The 24657-nt window shown below is 34.1% G+C and overlaps 2 protein-coding genes and 1 long non-coding RNA gene across 3 annotated transcripts; 2 read left to right on the top strand and 1 right to left on the bottom strand.

Annotated features, from left to right (window-relative positions):
* The first annotated feature begins 2829 nt into the window (after window positions 1-2829).
* LOC129319800 (protein DEHYDRATION-INDUCED 19 homolog 3-like) lies at window positions 2830-5430 on the top strand. Its single transcript, XM_054964875.1, has 5 exons — window positions 2830-3106; window positions 3245-3387; window positions 3866-3944; window positions 4091-4352; window positions 4913-5430. The coding sequence occupies exons 1-5, from the start codon at window positions 3031-3033 to the stop codon at window positions 5016-5018; spliced, it is 666 nt and encodes a 221-aa protein (XP_054820850.1). The 5' UTR covers window positions 2830-3030; the 3' UTR covers window positions 5019-5430.
* A 475-nt stretch (window positions 5431-5905) lies between these two features.
* Window positions 5906-12092, bottom strand: LOC129309038 (uncharacterized). The gene is made up of 6 exons (XM_054950383.1): window positions 11547-12092; window positions 10558-10757; window positions 7169-7379; window positions 7007-7092; window positions 6829-6920; window positions 5906-6749 (listed from the first exon to the last, which is right to left on the bottom strand). Exons 1-6 carry the CDS (start codon window positions 11838-11840, stop codon window positions 6496-6498), a joined length of 1137 nt encoding a protein of 378 aa, XP_054806358.1. The 5' UTR covers window positions 11841-12092; the 3' UTR covers window positions 5906-6495.
* A 7885-nt stretch (window positions 12093-19977) lies between these two features.
* LOC129307288 (uncharacterized) lies at window positions 19978-21775 on the top strand. The gene is made up of 3 exons (XR_008592334.1): window positions 19978-20085; window positions 20659-20747; window positions 21571-21775. It is a non-coding gene; the product is annotated as an uncharacterized LOC129307288 (long non-coding RNA).
* Window positions 21776-24657: the final 2882 nt, after the last annotated feature.

The raw sequence follows: 24657 nt of genomic DNA, 5'->3' as shown, positions 1-24657 counted from the left end.
ATCTACTTCAATTTAATAGAGTATTTTATATTAAAATGTATATAAAATAATTTATATTTTATAGACACTTTTAAGAAAGCACATTAATTATATCTTAAAACTCTAATAATACTCTATATTTTTAAATATTAAATCTCTTAAATAATGCATTGTACTTTTTTAACGAATGTAGTTTATTTTTATATAAGGATAAAGGTGTAAATTCAGCACTCAATTATTTTTTCATGAGCACAAAACAGCCTATATTATAAGGTGATGTAAAATAAATTCCTAACTTTTAAAAATGAAACATTCAATAACCTCCATTAATTTTTATCTAATGAATGTTAACTTCTTATGTGGGCCCGTAAATTTTTGGCTAAAACGACATATGGCACTCCACCTCTGTAAGTAAAGGTACAAATTTAGTTGTGAACTATTTTTTGAAGAGTATTGGATAATTTTTACTATAAAAAAATGGACCATCTAATACTTTTTCATCAATTTTGACCAAATACCATTTATTTTCATATTTATGGGATCCACGTAGTGTCAATTTTCAATCTTCTTGCATTTATTTTTGGTCTTAACTCAAGAAGAAAAAGTTCAAATAGTTATTATATGAAAACATTCACGTGGATGATGTTAACAAAATAAAAGAAAAGGAAGAAAACAAAGTTTTATTTAAATTTCTATGATAATTCAAGCCAATTAATAGTTGAAATGCAATGCCACCATGCATCAAAAAAGCTTAATTCAAATTTAATTTAACTACTAACTATTTTTATAAAAAATGAAGCAATTGAATCAAGCTTCTTTGATACGTAGTGGCATCACAATTCAAACTGCTACTTCGCTTGAATTACTATAGAAATTTAAACAAAACTTTATCTTCTTCCTCTTCTTCTTCTTCTCTGAACCTATTATTCTCGAGGTGAGGCTGAAAATGAAGGTAAAAATATTAGAGAGATTAATGCATTATGAGTCCTATAAGTCTAAAAATAAATTACATTTAGTCAAAATTGATAGGAAAGTGCTAGATGGCCCATTTTTATAATAAGGGCTACAAGGTACTTCTCGAAAAATAGTTATTGACTAGATTTGTACCTTTTATTTGCCAGGATGAAGTGTCACATGTTGTTTCAATTTAAAACTTATGGATCCCATATAAGAATTGCCATCAAAATTTAAACAAAACATTGTCTTCTTCTTCTTCTTCGAACCTATTATTCTCAAGCTGAGGTTGAAAGTGAAGATAAGAATATAAGAGAGATTAACGTGTTGTGGATCTTATAAGTTTGAAAATAGATTTTGTTTAGTCAAAATTGATGAAAATGTGCTGGATGGTCTGTTTTTATAATAGACGCTGCTAAGTGCTCATTGAAAAATAGCTAATGACTATATTTGTACTTTTATTTACTGAGGTAGAATGTCACATGTTATTTCAATCAAAAATTTGTAGACCTCATATGAGAAGTTAACTCCCGTTAAATAAAAATTTATGAAGGGTGCTGGATGCTTTATTTTTTAAAGTTGATAATTTATTTTACATTATCTTATAATATATAAGCTATACAATGCTCCTAAAAAAATAGTCAATGGCCAAATTTATATCCTTACCTTTTATACAATCAAATCATAAAAAGTAATAAAAAATTGGTGGGCCAAAAAATAATAAAAATTTGTTATAAAATATATAATCTATAAAAAACCACATTTTTAGTTTAATTAAAATTAAGCAATTTAAATATGTAAGAATAAATATATAAGTTTTTTCTTAATAAATTTCATATATGTTTTTCCATGTTACATTTTTATTTGGTTGGATGAGAGGAGAGATACAATTTTTCTTCTCTCATTCTAATAAAATAATGAGAGAGCTTTCGTTCTTTTGTTTGGCGAAAAGAAGAGGAGCCCTTCCCTCTCTTTCAAAGTGGGGGGTGGGATGTTTGAGAAGGGATTCCTTCCCTCTCCTTTCCTCTCTCTCTTTTTTTTAAAGAACTTTTATTTTTTTTGTTAAAATCTTTTTTTTCTTTTACTTTAAACTGAATATATAGTAGTCAGAGCATGTAAACAATTTCAAATTCCCAACTACTATTCCATTCTACTTTTGAATGAGTAACAACAAAAAAATATCTATTACGTATGCTTAAAATAAAATACACTAGTTTTTTCAAAAATAGCAATTAAATTTTAAAAGATTGAATTAATAATAATTATGTCTTAAAATGTTGAATTAATTATAGACAAGTAATTTACAACTTATTCTTCTAATTTTTTCTTATTCTTTTTTTTTATAATCGAAGAAAGTAAAGATAATAGATTACAAATTAAACACGAAGTGAATTGAGCTCCTTCAACGGAAGAAAGTGAAGACTAGAGGCTAACTTGAGAGCCTATTTTGTTAGATAATCAGCTACAACATTATCCTCTCTTGGGATGAATCCAAGATCCACCATCCATTAACAACAAAGCATATTACAACACTTTAGAACTAAATCCCACTTGTCATGCATATCATTATTATATTTAGAGCTTTTAAAGACAAGCCCGCAACACACTCACAAGAAAGTCTCCTTCAAATATTTTCAGCATGAATGCTTCCAATGGGGAATTATGATTTGTTTTTCCTTATCCTTTAGATTGAAAGAAGTGATAAATTGATGATAATATTCATATTTATAGTGTATATATAATGTGACTCACTAAAAAATTAAGATATAATTTTAACGAGGAGCAAATAATGAAATAACACTAATTTACAGAATGTAACTAAATTATAATTTTAATTTTGAAAATATAAAGCTATGGATATGAATTTGCAGTCGGAATGAAAAGGGTGGGGGGCGGGGCCGGGGCAAATCTTGTTGGCTAAGGATCCACGAGCAATCAGAAAATCCCTGGCTGTTTCCGTCCACTTTTTCGCCCTTTTTCAGTATATAAACTCCACCTCGCCAGCTCTGAAAAGGAATCCATCCATAGCTCACATCTCCAGACTTTCTCGTGACTTCGTCAACGGCCTTCGTTACAAAAAGTACTGACTACAATTCCATGGAAGACCAAGCTTGGAGTCCTGTCCTATCTACTGCATCGGGAAGCTACCGCTCGAAGCTAAAGTCCCATTTCGGTGATTCTGTAGTTTCCATTCTGTTTTTTCACTTATCTTTGATCATATAATCCCTTTTTATATGAATATGTGATACATATAAAATAATGAGTTTTATGTGTCTTTGCGTTCTTTATTTATTTGTGGATATTGAAGCAGAAACCTGTGTCGATTTCGAGGAAGTAGATGGTGACGGCGAGCTGAAGACCGCATATCCGTGCCTATTTTGTGGAGAGGATTTTGATCTTCTGGAACTGTGTTGTCATATTGAGGAGGATCATTCGGTCGAAGCGAAGACCGGGGTATGCGTATCTCATCTCAAAGGGTCGATAAATTTATTTTTTTTTATTGGCGTTTGCTGATTTTTTTTTTTTTTTTGGGGAACCAGATTGATCTCATTACCACTTTCTTTTCCGTATCTTATTGTCTTTTTGATGGTTTGGCTGCTTTTTTCAGAGAACTGGCATATTATAATGCAATTGTATTTATGAATTATAAGTATTGAATGTGAATCACGGTAAAAGAGCAACATATCTAAATAGCGTGATTACTCAAAAGACCTTGGCTGAAAAACCTGATTAGGAAATTAACCCATGAATCTAATCTACAATCTACCCGAGGCTGCTTCAACAATAGCTTCCACAAACTAGCAAATTTAGTTACTAGAAGTGCATCAATATTTAATACAATTGATTCATCTGTTTAACCTGCTCGATCGAAGTACTAATACATATTCTTTTATTGCACTTGCTAATGTCTGATTTCATTTGTGTTTTGCAGATTTGTCCTCTCTGCGTTACATGGGTGGGCACGAATTTGGTTGAACACATATCAGCACAACATGGAAACATACTTAAGATATCCTTTCTGTGCTGGCTGCTAGAAATTGTTTCGTTTTTTTTTTTTGCCTTTTGTCTTCTTATTTTAATATATGTCCTTTGATGTTTCACTTATTGCCTTCCTTGGGATACAATTGTGTTAAAAGTTCCTTCACTGGAGATCACAGTCAATTCAAATCTGGATACCCTAAATTCGAGCCCTATGGAGCCCTTTCCCTTTCTAGTAAAGATCTAATGGATGGAGATGGATGTTGGCAGTCTTTTTCTATTGGTTCATCTTGTGAGATTTCTACCTCAAAGACAGCATGTGATCAATTGCTATCATTTCTTTACTGTTCATCTGCTTTGGATGAACGTGAAAATCTGCAGCCTGCTTCAAGCAAAGAAAGCATAGAAGAAGTAGACTCAGGAGAGTCAGTGCCAGCAAGGTTTGCTGAATTCTTACGGTTGACTGTGATCATGCTGCATTCCTCGTTTCACTTAACATCTATTAAGAAATTTAAATTAATTAGTTGCTTGATGTCATTGTGGCTTCGTGGAAGGAACAATTACTTTTAAATGCAGGAGTTATTATTTGATTATTGATAAAATTAAAAAAAAATGTTGAATTTGTGATACTACTCATCACACTGAAGTAGTTTAAAAGAGGTGAAAAAGGGCACTTCCTATGAGGTCACCGATAGCTCCTTTGATCCAGTTGGGTACAAATGTTTCTATAAATCTTCGTAGTTTGAAATTAATCAAAATATACTAGTGAGGAGTGAACTTGCAAGTATGATGATTTGTGCCGAAACAAGATTCGCTTAATATGCAAGTCCCTAAAAACGGATGTGGGGTTCTCGGGTTCTATTGTCTTTATTTCATTTTATTGCAGGGGAAGCAGAAGAGCGAGGGGGGGCTTTTGTGTTAGATGTTAATTCGGATAATTTTTATCTTTTTTCCCCTGAAGATATGTAGCATGGTCTATTAATACTTGTGATGAATGCAGAGATGTTCAACAATCCTTTACTGACGAAGACCAGATAGGGAAAGCACAGCGAAGTGCATTTGTACAAGAACTTTTTGTGTCCACTATCCTAGACTCCGACTTCTGATCAAGACAATCAAGGCAATCAAAGCAGCAGCCAGTTTCTATAATGAAAATGATGGTTGATCATATTTTCCCCCTGACAAATTAACACAAACTTGGTCTACCATATAATTTTTTTTCGATCTGATGGTCTACCAAAGTTCGGTTGTAAAGAATGCACCTTGGTGACATAGTTTGATGTCTAGTTGTCAGGTCTCCATTGGGTTAGTTTAATAATTTTAGTAGCAAGTCTATACAATAATTCTGTATTTTTGTTGTACAAGTTAAGGTATATAGGGAGCTAAGGTATATAGGAAAATAGGAATTAAATGTACTGTCTATATGGTACTACTTCAGAAATTAGGAATTAAATGTACCGTCATTGGAGGCAATGTAATTTTATAGCTCAGAACAACTCCAAGTCCTATTCTACTTCATCCCTGACAAGGTTTACTCTTATTGTGGGAAACGGACTGAGGTAGGCTGAAAAGTGAGAGGTGTTCTGTGGCAACTGCGACAGCGACCTAACAAGTGCTCGAGTGTAGAGTGAGAGAATGCCTTATCCTGAGGAGTCCGGGTCATCAGTATGGCCATTCACTGAATTGCACCGCTTTCTTCTAATCTCGATGCTGCTGAGATTTTTTGCGTTCATGTCTGTTATGAATTGCACCGTTTTCGTGGTATTCTATTTTGTTGCGATCTTCTTGGATTTCCCGGCAGTAAATCAAAGCTCACAAGGAGGGTTAATTAATTTAATACTATACTAGTTGGGTAAATGTTTTGGTTTCTTATAGCAGTCGGCAATTTATTGTATACTGACTGATATAGGAATAACATCTCAAGTTATAAATGCAATCCCTGCTCCAGTGCGCCAACTGCTAAGTCGTAGTTTTACGTTGTAATATTAAGAAATATAGTAACCTTTGGATGAATTGACTAACGAGGCAAACAAAGCAGAGCATGCATTAGCCCCCCCCCCCCCCGGGGGGGACAAGCAGCAGCGTGATAACTCAATAGGAGCTTCAAAGGACTAATTAATGATGTACACTCGAAATTCTCGACAGTAGCTTATCTAAACTAAAAACCACCTTTGCTAAATTGTCACATGAAAAAGGGAAAAAATAAAAAATACCCAAATTGAGGAGATAGACGGATTTATCCTTACACCCGGACTATGGAAGTTTGAGGAACCCCAAACAATATAAAAAGCGGGGCGCATAATTTTAATATACCTACGGCAGTTCTATCACGCTTTCCCCACAAAGCATGCTGATTCCTATTGCCTACGAGCCTTCCATTCACTTGTTTATACACATCAATCTAAAATGGTCAAATCAGCAACTGCCATCTTCAGTCCTGTATGGTATACTGCAACTTCTATGGCGAAACCTGAAATAATTATTGAGGTGAGGTTGAATCAAGGTGGTTAGTAAGATGATGAGGAGCAAAGCAGACTATCAACACTCCTCATTCTGACAGAAAAATTTAGACTCCTGTCCTGATCATCTCCACCGAGAGCTATGACTAACAAAGAACTGATAATCAAGATGTCTGGCCCTCAAACTCTGAAGCCAATTGTCAGCAGCCTGCACCAGGGAGTTAGCTTGCTGCCATTCAGAGTCTCCATTTGGAGACAAAATTGAACCCCTCAGTTTGTAGGAGGCCAGGGCAAAAGAAGGAAGAGAAATCTTTAAAGATGCACCAACACCATGAACCTTCTCCCCACGAGAAACACAAAATTGCGGCTCCCTTTTGCCTGTTTGAAAGATACAAATAAATCAGACTTCAATCATTCATTGTGTATCTGGCAGAATGAGATAGACTTACAGACTTACTTCTAGGGTGAGTTGATAAGGTATGGAAGGTCAGGAAAGACGCATCCAAACTTTTTAGAGTTGAACCAACTGGTATTCTATAGATTGGATACCTGAATCCAAGTTTAATTCATCAAGTCAGAGAACAAATCAATGGAAGAACCGCAAAAAGAGAACAGAAGAACATTTTGACACTTACCAAGCCACAGAAAACCAACTAGAAGGCAGTAGGTCAGAACTCCTGTATTTCTTTAGATCTGGAAATTGAGAGGCAAGGCTACCAACCTGAACAAAACAAACGAAATCATGTGTCAAATCAGAACGAAAATTCCACATGCAGATCTTACATGAATGAACTTGCCTTGTCAAAGATAGGTGGGCGAAAGTGGGGTTGCTCCCAGTCAAAGAATTCAAATACAAGCAACCCTGGTGAGTTGCAGACCTCAGTTTCATCACTAGAAGAAGCCATCAGAGGCTTATCTCTTAAAGTTATTCCACTAAATCGCTCAGAATTAACATTCATCAGGTTAGAGTAATTTGAAGCTCCATCAACACGGACCTCACAAGGCTTCCTGGTCCAGGTCAATTCCATTATTTTACATGTGAAACAGCAATACATCATAACAACTACAAAGACGGCAAGTTGACATTTTAATTTCAAAGTAAAAGTGGGGAGGGACATTCAGGATGTACACCGGAAACAAAAATCCAATTATTTACCTCAGTACAAAAGAGTACCAGTGATATCACAAAATCACAAAGAAATTTTTACATCACAGGTTGACTTGGGATAAATACAAATATAGATAAAATATGAGAGAACCATACATGATTTACAAAACAAGATGCATGAGATCCCATTTTATCAAAGCAAATAAGATGAACATTTCTCTTCTCTTTAATCATCTCTTTCCAGAGACTGACAAGCAAAAACTAGCATAAATATGCAGCACATGAGATATGGTAATAACAAATATGAATGGATGACGTGGGCATGAACTAATTTCATATTGTATATGATGGTCAGTGTCTTAACAAGTCAAGTTAGGTAGACTTTCACACCTTGGTAGTACCATGAGGACGTGAACTCCATTCGGAAACATCAGTAGCCAGCACTTTCTGACTCTGACATCCATTAAGACTCAAGCATGCAAAGCTAAGTAATTAATCACCTGTCACTCCATCCCTCATGTTTATCCCAGCAGAAGCACAAGCATATTGAAATAGCTACGTTAAAATTATAACTGCTTGAGTACCAATCTCAGTTAAATCTCCCAGTAGTTTAAGAACCTGGCATGTAATCTCTTTCGGCACCTTCTTTATACCATCGCTTTATAAATGCTGCTACATTTTTCCAAAGGCCAGCTTGTATCATGGATATGTCTTAAGCTAAACATACCACTTCCTCCAAGAAATAAGCATTAATTTTCCATATGCACTGACAATATAGAAGGCCATATCTAGAATTCATCCAAAAAAAAAAAGACTACCTATTCCACCTACGAGTGGGTCCATTAGGCCTCGAGCGTACACAATGAATGACCAATTAATCAAACTTCCAACTCGAGAAACTTAACCAAGGAAAGGTTATTACTCTATCCTCTCAGCACTTATTTAGGATTGGTTTTTCTAAAATATCACAAAAGGCGGCCTTACCAACCAATAGATTATCATCTCTGCTTCAAGAAATCTAATAAACCTTTTAGTAACCAAAAAATAAGAGTTTCATCAATGAGCTTGAATGTTAGGATGGGGATTTCAGGGTATCAACTTGATTAGGAATGTTTAGAGCACTGCAAAGCATAACTAATTGCTTCACAAACATGCTTTTAAAGCAAGAGCCCTTGACTAGAGTACATGCAGCAATAAAGTTAAACTTGAAATGAAATGTCAACAGTCCTTCGCAAATGGTAAAATACATGTGATAATAGTTTTGAAATTTATTGCAGTATTATATTCCCCATGTTGAATGTTATTAACCTCCTCAATCCTAATATAATTTCACACATGGAACAACAGCGGCAGAATAACTACATTCCTAAGTGCATACCTTGGGGTTACCCCAAGGTGCTGCCTTTATGGTTTGAAGATGTTCTCAAGAAGAGCAAAGAGTATAAAAAATTTTCCTTCACCTCAAACGTACTTGGGCATTCCAAATACTCGCGCAATTAAGATGGGGAGCCAGAGCACCTTAACCTAACAATTCCTTGAACCCTTAAACAGAGAGCCAGTCAACTTCAAATGTCTGTTACAGGGTCCTTTAGTCCACTTATCACCTGAGGCTCCTGGCCCACGCTTGAGTATTTTGTCCTCGGTGAGAGAACCTCCCAAAGCCATTTACCTTGTCTATATGAAGTTGGCCTAAAAGAAAGACTTGAGATCAGGTTGAACCTAGGCAAGCATTCAATTGATGACTGATAGAATGATTTCACGATAACACAGGTCTCTAAACTGCCATGGTTGTACCCAACCTCCCAAGCCAGTTGCTTTAGAACTCTGCAATACATAGCATCCCCACCTTAGACAGAAAAATGTCTACCCAAAAAGAATTTGACACCTCTCATGCAAGGAACAACAATGAGCAATAGTCAAACTAGATTGGACAATGGTGCTTTGTGTGAGCTAACCTCAAGCTAGGACAATAGTGCCTTCTGAAATAAATTTCTCACTACTTTAGTTCTTCATGTACCTTTCCAACAAAATTTTGCCTACCCTTTGACCAACTTTAGTCTTTTGTCTTTAGCTCGACTTTCCATCTAATCCCATTTAAGTTGTATAAATCCATTATGGACCACCAATATATTTCATTATTTAACGAGCAAGAAGGCATCGTTATAGGTAATCGCATGTCCCCTCAAGCACACATACAGTTTTTGTACTTGGCACATGTAACTTCCTCCTCTTTAGGAATTAATGCATAAATCAATATACCTAACAGTACATTGGCCCTGCATTTAATGCAAGATCTAAATCGAAGCCCGCATCTTTTCCATGCATCAAACAACCCATCTAACATTCCTCTCTCTCTATATATAAGCCATCTCATAACTCTTAAACAACCAAAAACCCTAAGAAATCGAAAGTATCATTATCATGCTTCTTTGCAATCCCAATTATTGATAATAATTGTCCATAAGTTACCATAACCAACTTTGGATCAGCAAAGAATGGTTTTCACCATCTCTATCAGATATCAAAAGCTCTATACCTGTAAGTTAAGATTATGCCTTGACCACCACAATTGTTAACTGTCGGGTCCTAATATGCCTTGCACCTTCATCTAACCTGAAACCCCTTGTCTTGCAGTAACTGCTTCATTGTGGTTACCAAAAGTTAACAATGCGTGCCTACAGTTGATACTTAGCAAAAGTTGACAATATGTACCTACAGATGATATTTAGACCAACAAAACAGTAACAGCATCTGGCCATAGGAAGATCAACATCAGCAAACGTCACTTGATAATAATATGCATTCCTCTAGCACACCATCACAAGACATAGCATTGGCATAGAAAAACTAAATGATAAGTTTCACCATGTAAGAAATGGTCCAAATTGAAGTAGGAAATAAACAAAGATTAATTCTAATACAATTGTAACAGATGCTGATGCAGATGCAAAATAAGTTAGGAAGAAAGGTCAAAAACCAACTTATAGAGGAAAACCTTGTCAGTACAGATTTATAAAATTAACCATTTTTTAATCCATATGAAAAGATATAGACAGAGGACATACAAAAGGGACTGACCTGGGCACATGTAGATCAACGTATAATTGAATGCCTGACAAGTATGGAACATAATACTGCTTGACAGATTCATTTCCATTTATTAACAACGGCACTTCTACTCCGTAAGCACTCCATTCCCTAAAAGATTCCCAAAGATCCCCAAGGCAAAAGTAACAATTACCATCAACTTCTGAAGTCTCCCATCCTTTTTGTTTGGGCTGTGCAACACAAACACCACCAGTTAACAACATAAAAAATGAAATCCTTGGGGGGGAATTATATATATATATATATATAGAGAGAGAGAGAGAGGGAGAGAGAACTGTGATATCTTATAGCAGCATGGGCGCACAGTCAAACAAACAACTAAAGCCTAGCAACTTATTGAAAGCAGCAGGACGGAAACAACTACTGAAAAGTTTTATCTGCTCCTGTTTCGCAACATTGACTCAGGATTTATACAGATGTATTAAATTATCATCTCAGCATAATTTAATCGGGATCAAACAATTAAAGGAATTCAACCATCAAGGCTTGGCAGTCTGCTTCAAGTTACAAGCATATACTTCAAGAGAATTATGATTCAAGGCTTTCATTGATGGGATTAGCACTATTGGTGGAACCAACATCTAGACAGTAAATCAAATAGTACGACTCTCTCTCTCTCCCCCTAAAATTTTCTCGCGCTATGTCATACCACCAATGGAAGGCTGCAGCCGGTTGCCTCTCTCCTTAACATTGCATTTGAAAGCAGACAAAATCAATTTAGCACTTCTCAAAAACAAAAACTATCATTTCATCCTCGTCATTTAATTTCCGAGTCAAGTCATTAGAACAGTTATATGCGAAGCAGCCTGAAGAACACGATTCGGAGGATATATTCTAGCAGATATTTAAAATGTCAAGAGCTTCGTACAGAAGGGGTCAGAGTCTCAGTTGTTACGAAACAAAGTCCAATTTTTTTTGCTTGTTCGTGAGTTTTAGCCGACCAAAGATTGAATTTGTACCTCAGATAAGATTTGAGCGTGAACGAAGGGAGTGACTGATGACATGAAACGATCCAAGTTAGTCAAATTAACAGTTTCGGGTGGCGAAGACGAGCCAAGGGAGTTGGGTCTCGACAATGTCGACTCGTCAGAGTTGGTAGGCGTCTCCTTCTCCACTGAACCGACTCGGGCATCGGACTTTAATGGTCTTTGCAGTTGCTGTGCCAACTGCTGATTTCTCCGAACAGCCGGCGGGTTGTAGAAGCGGTCCACACCGCGAGTTCGAGCCAAGGCAGAGCCTCCGGAGTTAGACATTATTGGAATTAACAAGAACAGCACAATCACTGATAGTCAAAGGCGAGATTAAATTATAAATTGTTTTCAGAGTGAAAATTGAGAAACAGAATCACCGGGTGTAGAAGGTGTTTTAGGGTCAAGTGAGGGAGGGAGAAGGATAGACAGCCATTGAAGCTGGAGATGAAGCTCTGTGTGTTGTGTTGGGAGGTTTGGATTTGGGAGAGGGAGAAGAGTCTTTATGTAGTCTGAGGAAAGGGACGATGAGGAGAAGACCAGTGTTTAATTTATGTTTTAGAAGAATTCCGCTACCCCCTTAAATCATGTGGGTTTTGAACTTATTTCGTGACATTTTACCACCGAGTGACCGATATGCCCTTGGACTTTAAATTGACGCATCTATCCCTCTCATTTGATTACTTCCGTTTTTTGAGGCTTGCTACTTGGATTGGATTAGATATACAGCCAATCAGTAAAAAGTCCAAACTTTTACCACATTGAACCTATTCACTTGCAAACAATCCTTTGAATCGAAAGACACTGATTATTTCAAGTATTGTGGATGAGAACCTATTATTAAAAAATTATACATAGATGGTGTGGAAGTATATAATTAGGCTAATTACTTTTAGTTCCATCTTACCAATATGATCTTAAAATTCAGGAAAGATGATGTTACTTTTACTTTTTTCACGTTATGAGAATTTTTTAAATTAATGCATTATTATTTCTTTTTAGGGAACAACTGCCCAATAAAACCAACTCATCTACTTATATTTACACTCTTTTTTGATAGGACGAAAATTCACGCACCCTATGCAACTTGGCTCGAACACAATCCTCCTTATTATAGGAAGAGTACTGGTGTCATTGTGTTATAACACCACGGGAAATTAATGCATTATTAGAAAGCATTTGATGTTGGTTGATTCATCTTGTAACTTCATCATTTTTTTAATTAAATTTTCAATAATTGATTGTGAGATTATATTAAAATCTTTAAATACTCTAACATATATGTTTGGAGTTCTTTTTTCATTCTTGTTCGGCAAAAAGGGGGTGTTGCAAGGCATACTGGAGACTCAGGCTTTCAAAAGGATGGAATAACTTGACTTGTAATCAAATGCAAGGAACCCAGACTCCCTTAATATAATTCACTTGATGTAAGAATGCGAAGTGAAAAGAATTAATGTAAATGCAGGGAAGCATAGCTACATTAATTAAAAAAAGATGTGGGGAGCTACACCGACCATACAACAAAAAAGCAAAGACTAAAGCTACATGATAAAAGATAAAATAAAGTAATAGACGTAGAGTCTGAAAATTTAACTAATAATTTGTTAACGATGATAATTATCTTTGATGCGAGCGGGCTCATCTATTTATAGATAGTCTTATCTTAGTGCCCAAGTCCTATGAGCACCACTTTTCTTGAATTTAGGAAGTACTTCTTTCATTGTTGTCACTTTCCCTAGTTTTATAATTCAAGCATCATGGGTGGAGTGTGGAGATAATAGCCTAGGCTCAATCTTGACTTAGTGGATATGGCTTCATGATTATTCATTTTTAATTATTTCAAGGTTGATTAAGTTGAGTTGAGTTTAAGCCTCCAAATTCACAATTGGGTGCAAACAATGCTCCTTGCATACAAATAAGCCAGAGCCTTCATAGGCCAATTTTGTATGAATATTTCCATTGGTCTCACTTTCAAGTATAGTATGTCTTGAAGGATCATCTCATTCCTATCCTGATTGATAGTTGATCTAGTACTTTCCTTGGAGGACACTGTTATAGTTGAGGATTAGGGGCCATATGATCTGGCTTAAGATCAGGTTTCTCAAGGTTTAGGATCTCAAGAGCTAATTTTGGAATCGGCCTTTTAAGTTTTGAGATCTCAAGGCTGGTTCTATAAAATCTAGTTGTTGCGAGGCTTGACCTTGGGGAGAGAGCTCTCATGGAGTTAGTTCTTGCAAGATTGGCAGCTTAGGATCCAATCTTTGTGAATATGGCCCTTATGAGATTGGCATCTTGAGATTTAATCTATCAAAATATGACTCATTTTTATAAAAGCCATTTGAGTTTGATAGACTAGGGGCTATAAGTAATGATAGCTTAAGTACTAAGGCCATAAAAAATGACACCCCAGGACTTAACAAATGTGACAAGCCAGGCCCTATGGTTTCAAAATTGATAGTCTAGGTACCAGGGTTGCAAAAACTATTAGCCTAGGACCTTGCTTATCTCTTTTTGAGAGCCCTTGGATATTGTTCCCTAAGTTTTTTATAGACTTTCGAGTTTCTTCCCACATCTTAGGTAAAGTTGTCTACTTCTCCTTGGCCTAAAAAATGGCCTAAAGACTTAGCAATAGAGTCCTCTTGGTGAGCTCATACAAACTTCCCCTAAGCTTTCAATGGTGACTTGACTCATAAGCTCAGCTCTAGCCTTGAGATCTCTTTCCATTTCTTGGAGAGACTTGTTGAGAGCATTGGCTGAGTGGTGCCACTTTTGAAGAGTTTCATGAAAGGCGTCTTGGTGGCGTGGCTATTCTTCCTCATAATGTCTTGTCCTTTAGCCTCCATAACTGTCGAACAGGCCTATCATTGAATTAGACCTACCATTTCTCTTTTGAGAGATGTTATAGTGGTTATTATTGTTGATCTTCTAGTTGAAGGGCACGTTAGAAAACTGCCCCTCGAGTCCGTTTATCCTCTGAACATGCGAGTCAGTTAGAGCTTATTCTTGTGACAGTCTAGACAACATAGTGGGGATGTTTTTTAACCCATCCTTTAAAGTTTGCAATAGAGCTCTGGCTGGCTTTTTTAGATGTTGTCTCTTGAATTCCTCTATCAGTGCTTGTGAGGTCGTTGCTTACTTATCGATACGGTTCTATATCATGGTTAAAGATAAAGCCACGACATCATTAGACACAATAATAGGAGGTTTGCTTGAGCGAGAGGATTTGAGACTCTTGTCCTGAGCTAGTAGGTAAGGCATTCCTTGAGAAAGTGTTGCCTATCACCCCACAGTTACTAGAGTGCAAGAGGCATGTACTTCATGTTCTGCGTGCGCAGCCACGTTCTTTGAGTTATAAGACTTATGTCCATCCTTCCAACAACATATTGATCCATATGCGTTCTAGGCATTTCGCTGACACGACTCCCACAAGAGTGCCAAAAGATTGTCCGACAAAAAAAGAGAGTGTCACAAGGCGTGCCATAGATGCAGGGTCTCAAAATAATGAAAGAATTTGACTTCTAATCAAATGCAAGGAATCTGGGTTCTCTTACCACAATTCACCTTAATGTGAGAATTAATATAAATGCAAGGAAGCAAGGATACATTAACTAAAGAAAGAAGTGGCGAGCTATGTCGACCATATAACAGAAAAATAAAGACTAAAACTATATGATAAAAAGGAAAATAAAGTAGTAGACGTGGGGTTTGAGATTTGACTAGCACTTTGTTAATGATGATAATTATCTTTGATAAGAGAGGGCGCCACTATTTATAGATGGTCATAACTTGATGTTCAAGCCCCATAATTTTCATTTTTTTTTAATTTAGAAAGCACTTTCATAATTCAAGCATCACAGGTGGAGTCTAGAGGTAATGGCCAAAACACAATATTGACTTAATAACTAAAGCTTCATGAATATTTGTTTTTAATTATTTTAAAAGCCGATTAAATTAAGTTGAGCATGTACCTCTAAATTTACAATTTAAGTGCGAACAAATAACATCCCTCTTTTTTTGTTTATCATTATAATTTTAACTAACTCACGCTAGCTGACCAAGCTAATGCCTAATATTGGTAAAGCATTCGAACTTTTCAAATACACTAATTATTAAGTATAATTAACTCTCTCAGCTGATAATTAACCAAATTAACAGGGTCCACTAATGTTTAACTTGTCGGGAGTAATTTTAGACAAGCACATGAACTGCTCTTAATATTGATGCATAACATCTTCAAAAACAAGTCTTGTAATACTAAACAATAATATAAATTAACAATTGATTATCAAATAAATACAGAGAATAAAGTAAGATGACTAAATCGTGATGTAAGAAAGAAATGAACCCTGGCTGGTGTTTGAAATATAACCATATAAGATTAAGAAACAGGGGGCAAACGATGAAATTTGAAAGTTTTAAGGGTGCTATGGTAAATTAACAGCAGATTAAAAAATCGAGGAATTGTTTTTTTTTTTTAAAAAAGGCCATTGCAGCAGCATCATTGTAACTGGCAATGGGCAAACGAAAACAAGTCTCCGGAGGTTTGATGGAGTAGCTGCAATACTTTTCGGTTTCAATTAAAAGCTTCTGGGCCAAGCCATCACATATTTTTAATCATATTAAATATGTTATATATCGGTTTTGGTGAACATCAAAGATGGCTTCCCAACCAAAGAGACGTTATATACTTATGAGGCCCGACGGCATGCAAGATTAGGGCTGGGCAAAAAAATTTCAATCTGATCCAATTTAATTTGAGATAAATTCAATCTTATTTAATTTAGATAAACTTTAGTCTTTTAAAACTAAAAATGTCATACTTTTTTTTTTAGGTTAGATTGGATAAGAGATCAAACATCTAAATCATTTGATTCAATTCAGTCCTATAAATTTATTTAATATAATTATAATTAAATTATTAATTATTATTACAATAAGTTAATTTATAATAATAATTAGTAATTTTTTATATTTTATACTTGTGAAGTTATAAATATTAAGTAAAATTTCAGCATTGACCAATCTTAGTCTTCTCTTTTTATTGATAAAATTTATTGTTAATTTGGTGTAATGAACTTTAAATATGTTAAAAGGTTGTTTAATTTGAATCATTTGTGTTATAATTGAAATACTTGTTGTTGTTATTGAAGATTATTGTGGATTTATAATTGTTGTTATGATAAATTTTATATGATTATAAGTAATTTTATAATGTTAATTGAATTTATTATGTTGAAATAAATTGGTATTTCTTATATATGAAAAAGAAAAAAAAAACAAAGTGAAATACTAAACAAGACTGAGACCAATGTCGTAGTCCTACTAGATCAGTCCTGTCCTATTCAGCTTCGGGTACTAAGACTAGATTAGACCATAAGTTATTGTACTCAATCTTTTTTATAAAAAAAAAATCAGACTTTAAATAAAACTTAAATCATGTTAGGTCAATTCTTTATACAGGCTTATTAGAGCTGGGAATACGGGCGGACCCAATCCTTATGGGCTCGGCCCTTCAAGGCCTAAGCCCTAAAGCCCGATTTCTCATTTTGACCCTTATTTTTCAAGCCCGACCCTTATACTCAGGGCTCAAGGCCAGGCCTGTAAGCCCTTTTTTAAAAAATAAAAAAATTAAAATAAAATTAAACATTATAAATAAATTAAAATATTTTAAAATTTAAAAAATTAAAATCATCATAATTTTTTAGAAATTAAATAACATACATTAGAAGTCTAGTAATAAAATTTAAATCTTCATTTAGAAAATAGTTCATTTTTTTATAAATATACAAATATACTAATTATAGAAAAATTAAAAATATCATAAATTTTATACTATACACTGATATTTATTAAATTATATTAAATTAATTTTAGAATAAATTAAAATTAATAATAATATAATGTATGTAGGATTAAGTTAGCAGGTCATTGATTTCAAACACGTGTTTTACTAAAAAAAATAATAATAAAAATAATATAACAGGCCTTAAAGGGCAGCCCGGCCCCCAGTTCTATTTTACAGGGTTTATCAAGGCCAAGCCCGATTACTTTAAAAAAAATTTATTTTTAAAGTCCGAACCCTTATTTAAACAAGACTTGTAGGCCCAGTCTTCCAGACCCAACTTTTATTTTCAACTCTAAGGCTTATGCATGTATTGCGGAGCAAGGCTCCCAGGAACAGCCAAATCTATTGTTTCATCTTTGTTCTCTGCTTTGAAACGGATCACCGCTGCATTTCCAAACTTGCGTCCTCAAACTACGAGTGGATATAAATCCAATAGTACAAATTAATTTTAGCAATAAATTCCCCGACCATGATAAATTGGAACAATTAATGTCATTTGCTTATATTAATTTCACATCATTCCTGTATAAATGATCACATGAAAGGATATTTTTTAATTTTATTTATAAATTACTTTCAATATTAATATGAAATTAAGGAAACCTTAAAAAATTATTAATTATTATATATGTTTAAAAAATTAATAAATTTTTAATTTTGTCTCTCTTAAATATCTACGTTTTAATAACATATGTTCTATCATCATCGTTTAATAGAAGATAAAAAAGAAATTTGTGATGAAAAGTTAATAATATTACTTATAAATAAGATCAAGGGCTCGATTGTTTTATCTTATTTCATAAATAAATTGTTTATTTTTTTGAGAAAAAATATTTTATAATATTTTATTATATTTGTTTAAAATTTTAATAATAATAATAATCTAAAAAAATATTTTTGATTATTTTTATAAGTTCTTTTGAGTAGCTTTTGAAAATAACTATGAGACAATGACAATATCATAAAATTTAAAATAATAAATTATTTTTATAAAACAGAAATTAAGAAAGATACCATAAAATCTAAAATAGTTAACTAATAAATACTTTTTTATTAATATAACCTAACATAAAATAATGTCTGTTTTTTATAAAAAATTTATAAATTAAATATCTGTTTATACAATCTCCCAACTATTTAAAATTACTTATTTTTAATTTTTAATAAACAGACTCGCAATGATGTTATTCTTGTTTCATTTCATGGATGAATCTTCTTTCATCTGTGTCTTTTTATGTAACACACAAGAGAGGGCTAAGCCTAAAATATTAAAAAGATTGCATATCAAGGGATTGAGATTCCAAGCTTTCAAAAAAGAAAAAAGTAAGCTCTTTGCGAAAGTAGGAGCAACCTCGTACAAAGAAGGATAAAAGATTGAAGTGTTTGCCACTTTGTTTTGCACTTTAGAACCATACTGAATTTAAACTCGCCAACTCCACCTCAGCGTATCAGTAAAATTTTAAGAAACACGAGATTGCTTGTATCAATGTTTGGTGTTCTCAAGTGATGGCGTGTCGACAGGGGCAGAACCAGCCTCCAAATTTAAGGGGGCCAATTTTTTAATAATTAATTAATTTTTTTTAATTTTTTATAACAAATAATTTATAGGATAAGAATATTACCACTTTACCCTCGGTTAATAATTAATCACAAGACTAAGAAATTCAGGATGTTACATTATAAATATAGACTCACTAGTTTACAAACATAAACTTAATTTTCTTTTTTAATAATAATTATCATTTTTATACTATCTTTAAAGATAATTCTAGAAGGATCTTATATCTTTTAAAACTTAACAAAATTATCTGAATTTTAATATTATATATATTTATAAGTTAGTTTCTTATTTTCAAACATTTATTAAATTTAATTACTTTAGTTATTATATATATATATATATTTACTTTCTTACTATTTTAGGCCTAATAAAATTCATAATATTACATTTGGTGCACTTCAAAAGTTAGCCTGGAGTGCTGTCGTGACAATAGATGTGTGCTATGACATAGGATGGTCACACCCTAGCTCAATGACTAGTAAAAGCCTTGGCTCTTTGTGCTATCTGTAGCGGTGAGCAATACTTGTGCCATGGCAAACGAGGCCAATTTCTAAAATTTTTTCTAGTTTTAGTTTAATAATATTTTTAAGTGATGTTGATGATTCCCATGCTTCCATTATCTCATTTTATTGGTTTTAAAATATAGTTTGAGCTCAAATGAAATTTTTAAAGGTTTTCTTAGGATCCCAATGTAACATCCTAAGTGTCCAATGTAACATCCTAAAAATTTTAAGACTCAAATTTATTTAAAAAAATAAATAAAAATAAAATAAAATATCTATAATTAAATTAAAATTTAGAATAATTTGATAGAGGTCCAGAGTTTGAATTTTACTAAGCAAAAGTTTAGTTTTATTTGATTTTTAACTATGGGAAAAATTACCAAAGTTGACCCGGGCTTTTGTGCAATAATAAAAAATGTTGGGCCATTTCTTGTAATTTTCCCCAAACTTTTAAATCAGCTTTTATAAGATGAAAAACCACACCAGAACGCAGAAAAGAAAACAAGGAAAGAAAGGAAACACGTGAGAGAGAGAGAGAGAGGAAGAAGGAAGGAGAAAGAGAGGGAGTTAGGCTCGGATCTAGGAGTCTTTGTGACCGTTGCGAGCTCGGCTACACGATAGGTAAACTCCCTACTTCAATCCTCTTCTCTTTCTCTTGATTTTCTTCAATTTTTAGAAGAGGAGATTTTTGGATTTTGATTCCAAAGGCTTTATTCTTGTAAGCTTTTGTTTCTTTGGATCCTAGGGAGCATGTTTTGAGTTTCTATATAGTGATCTAATATTTTGAGTGGATAATTAGATGAAAAGAGGTGTTTTGGACACAAAATAAATCCTGAGAAATTGGGTTTTTGCTCTTCAATGGTTTAAGCCTATTGATTTAGTTATAATTTTGCTATTTGAGCCCAATAAGATTTAAATTAAGGTTTGGTTTTCATTATAAGGGCTAATGGTGAAAGTTGGTGGCACTAAGTAAAGGTTTTTAATTGATTAAAAAAATTATATAAATTGAAAATTAGCCTAGTGATGGCTAATAAATGGTTTTGGTGGTTAAGTGATACTATGTGAATGGTTGGTTTAATATATGGACCATTAGGGTGGATTATGACTCATTGACCTAAGTTGTGTGGTATAAGTTATAGTCTTCATTAATACTATTTGTCATGATAAGTGATGTGGATCACTTATATGTTGTAGAAAATTGTTGGTGGAACTTATTGAGAAGTAAGGAACAAGCCGAGCCCTATTTTGTACAAGGGGAACCCTTTTAGTACCAAAGGGTTGAGGTAACAGGGGAATTTATATTTCTTATTACTTTGTTTTAGCTATTTTTGAATAAATATTACTAGTTATCATGCATTACATGTTTTAAAAGATTAAATGTGCTTTATAAGGGGTTATGGGGTACTACTTTGATTACAGTGCAAATATGTTTTCTAATTGTTTAATAACAATGTTTTTATGGAAATGAGATTTATAAATATTATACTACTTTAGAGTGTTGAATGGTCAATACTCAGGAAAGGTAGACAAGAGTAAAAGGCATGATCTCGGTGGGAGTTCACCAATGAGAAGGTGTGGATTTTTGATATTCTATGGCACACTGTCAGTACTCAGTGTTGTCTTACGTATTGTGGGCTCAGTGCACTAAAGTGGTTAGTGTATTGAGTGTTCGACACCTCTCAGTGGGGGAGGGAATCCGACATATGAAGTGTGAGGTTGAGTGCCTAGGCCAAGGTAGCCCTCACATGGAGAGTAAGTCGGGCTGGCTCTGGGAGGGAGTTAGCTTTGACTGCTCAGGATTCACGTCGAAGGGGCATAGGCGGTTCGGTGGATTAGATCATGCCTTAGATTATGTTTTGTGCCTGTGGAGGTACAAGTAGGTATAAGGTTTACCTGCGAGTTAAAGAGTGCCAGGGGGCATTCTGTTGGTCATGAAAGGCCATACCGGCCTAGGTCATGCATTCATGCATTTTAAATGGCTAAATTATATACTATGTTGAATTTATTATTCATTTATTTGATTATGGCTTACTTTGTAATAATCAATATAGATTTCACTGTTACTGAGACTGTGGTTGTCTCACCCCTTTCTTTTCAATATTCTAGGTCCAGGCGAAGGATCCAGTGGTGGACGGGGAAAAGAGCAAAGCTAGGGTTTGCTTGTGATTTGTAAAGAACTGCAACCCCTTTCTTTTGAGCAAATATATTGTAATGTATTTAAGATTAGGGTGCCAGTAGGATATGATTATGTGTGTGTGTGTGAATATGTGTGGATTGTGTGCTTGTGTATGAATTTTTGTCTGTTTGCAGACTTGTGGCTAGGAAACTTGGTTATGGTGTGTGGTTTTGATGGATTTACTTAGTAGACCAAGTTTCTATTACAAGCAGATCTTTATTTTGATATATATGTGATTTTATAAGCAAATGCAAAGTGGTTGCATTGCAAATGGTGTGCTATGGGAAAACATACAGCTTGGATAGAGAGGGGTGCGTGGGCCCCACAAGGAGCTCTGAGCCAAGTGAAAATGTTTAGCATATGTATTTATATAAATACATGGTATTTGGATTGATTTGTGACCACTCTTGTATGATTTGTACATTTTGGGATCCATTTTAGGAAATGGCACCCGGGTGGTCAAATTTTGATATATGGGGGTTTTCCATTATTTGAATGTTCTATCAAGTGTTTTTAATCTTATTTGACGTGTCCAAAGTGTTTTCACAGGTTTGTGACCATTAGGATGGGATTTGGACAATTTTGAAAATGGTTTTTACCAAAAAGCTGCACTTTTGCATCCGGGTGTCCAAATCTTAATCCGACCGTTGGATTTCTCTAAAATTTGGGTCACAAGTAAAACCTTTTATAAGCTTCGTGTGGGCTTTGGAATCACGTCGATCGGATATCGGACGGAGAAACGACGCACTCCGGAATTTGGTCTGGAGGTGCTGTCATGACAGCATTAAATTGCTGTCATGACAGCTACAGTGTTGATTTTGTAACCTGCACAAAATTCAATCCGTCCGTTGGATCTTTTCAAAATTTAGTATGCTAATAGTATTCTTTAAAAGTGACATGTGGGCTTTGGAATCACTCCGATCGGAGGTCAGATGATGAAATGGTGCACTCCGGAAGTTGGTCCGGAAGTGCTGTCATGACAGCTTTTTAGCTGTCATGACAGCAAAAATAGTCAATCTTTTAACATATCTAATTTTTAATCCGACCGTTGGATCTTTTTGAAATTTGGTACACTTATAGTACCCTTTGAATGTGACGTGTGAGCTTTAAAATCACTTCAATCGGAGGTCAAATGACGGAACACCGCCTCCTGGAAGTTGGCCCAGGAGGGCTGTCATGACAGCAATAAATTACTGTCATGACAGCATCTTTTTATTCCATTTTCGTCTAACTTGCTTCCGTGCGCTATAGGTAGAACCTATAATTATTTTTAAGGTTTTAAATGATTTATTTCTTAAGTTGGTTAGAGGATCAACTCCTTAACCACACTTAGTTTGTTTGAATTATGTGATTTTTGGATAACACTCAAGGCTAGTGTTACATCCAAATTGAGAATTATCAGTATTTTCAAGGGTCTTTTTGTTAAATTAGATAAATTATTGCTTGATGGTGTTTTTGGGAGATTAATATGGTTTTTGGATCCTTAGATAGCCTTAGAAGAAGGCTAGGTCGAAGTTTAAATGGGCCATGGCATGGAAGAAAGTTTAAATTATGGTTGGGCTCTCTATGCCATGCACTGTAGCACACATACAAAATTAGCTTTTATCAAACTCGTAAAAAACAAATTGAAACTAGAGGAAAGGAAGAAGGGAGAATGGGAGAGAGGCAGGGGAGACCTAAGGGCAGTTAGGGCACAATCTTAAGGGCATCTTGGAGGCACATTAGGCTTCTACACCTTAGGTAAGCTCTACTTTCCTCCCACTCTCCCTTTTATATGAATTTTGATGCTTTAAGGTATAGTTGAGGCTTGTATTCAATTTTCTTAGGTAATGGACGAACCTATTGATTTATTTAAGCTCTTAAGGAGTTAAATCAAGCTTATAATCTTAAGTTTATAGGTTTTATAGTGATTTAAAATTTTTGTTGAGGGTTTGGTCGAACCCTAGGTATAAGTTGAAAGTTTTTAGACAATGTGGATGGTTGAATAATGATTTTAATATATTTGGATGCTAAATAGGATTGTTAGAGTGTTTTGGAAGGTTTGATGTTATTAAATAAGAAATTTGAGAGTTATGGGTACTTGGAACCTATTGATTTTAAGGTTGTTCAGAGTGATAGTTGAAAATTATTGCTTGATTGTGTAGATTGACTGTTGCTCGAGCTTTAGTATGCATATAGAGTGTATGGAGCTAATGTTGAATCATGGTAGCCATTTTGTGTAACAAAAGGTTGAGGTAACAGGATAATTTATACTATTAATTACATTGCCTAACTATTTGTGAGTAGATATGTTAATTGTTACTTGAAATTTGATAACTTTATATATTGTGAAATGTGATTTTACGCATGTAAAACTATTTACAAACAATGACAATGGTGAGTATATGACTCCCTTGTCAAAATATTACTTGCTAATAAACTATTCCAGACTAGCATGAAGGATAGAATCAACTTTAGGGAGGGCATAATTGATGAGAGGCTTAAGAAGCGGTGACCACTTATATCAAAAAGATATTTTATTTCCTTTCTCAACCTTCCATCCAACATTAGATAATAAACTATTCCAAACTTTACAGATAAGAAGAGGAGCTAGTTTTGCAAACTATAAGGATAATGGGTTTATTGCATTTATATTTATAACTGATTGCACCTTGGACCAATAGAGTTTTTTTATTTCTTAAAATATTTTTGTGGCTGACAATTATGATATTAATTCTTTAAGACACATGGACATTGTTTAAAGAGTTATTATCTCCCAAACAATGTTGCCCATACACACATCCAAGGATTAAATTTTAAAATTAATTATACTTATAGCTATCTCATAGCTTTAAAATAAAATTAGTTAAGATTTTAATTTTTAAAAAATTACAACTCTTTTTAATCATAACCTGGCTAATGCCCTAGGTGACTTAAGGATGACTATTAAAAACTCAATAAATTATTTTTGAAAGGAATAACAAATGAAATATCTGAGAAAAAAATTACAAAAACTACTTAATATTTTATATTTTGAA

The sequence above is a fragment of the Prosopis cineraria genome, unplaced genomic scaffold, assembly GCF_029017545.1.
Source record: "Prosopis cineraria cultivar Desert tree isolate PC_DT_omini unplaced genomic scaffold, ASM2901754v1 PC1, whole genome shotgun sequence".
In the NCBI taxonomy this organism is placed as follows: Eukaryota; Viridiplantae; Streptophyta; class Magnoliopsida; order Fabales; family Fabaceae; genus Prosopis; species Prosopis cineraria.
This window is presented reverse-complemented; position numbering and strand designations above follow the sequence as displayed.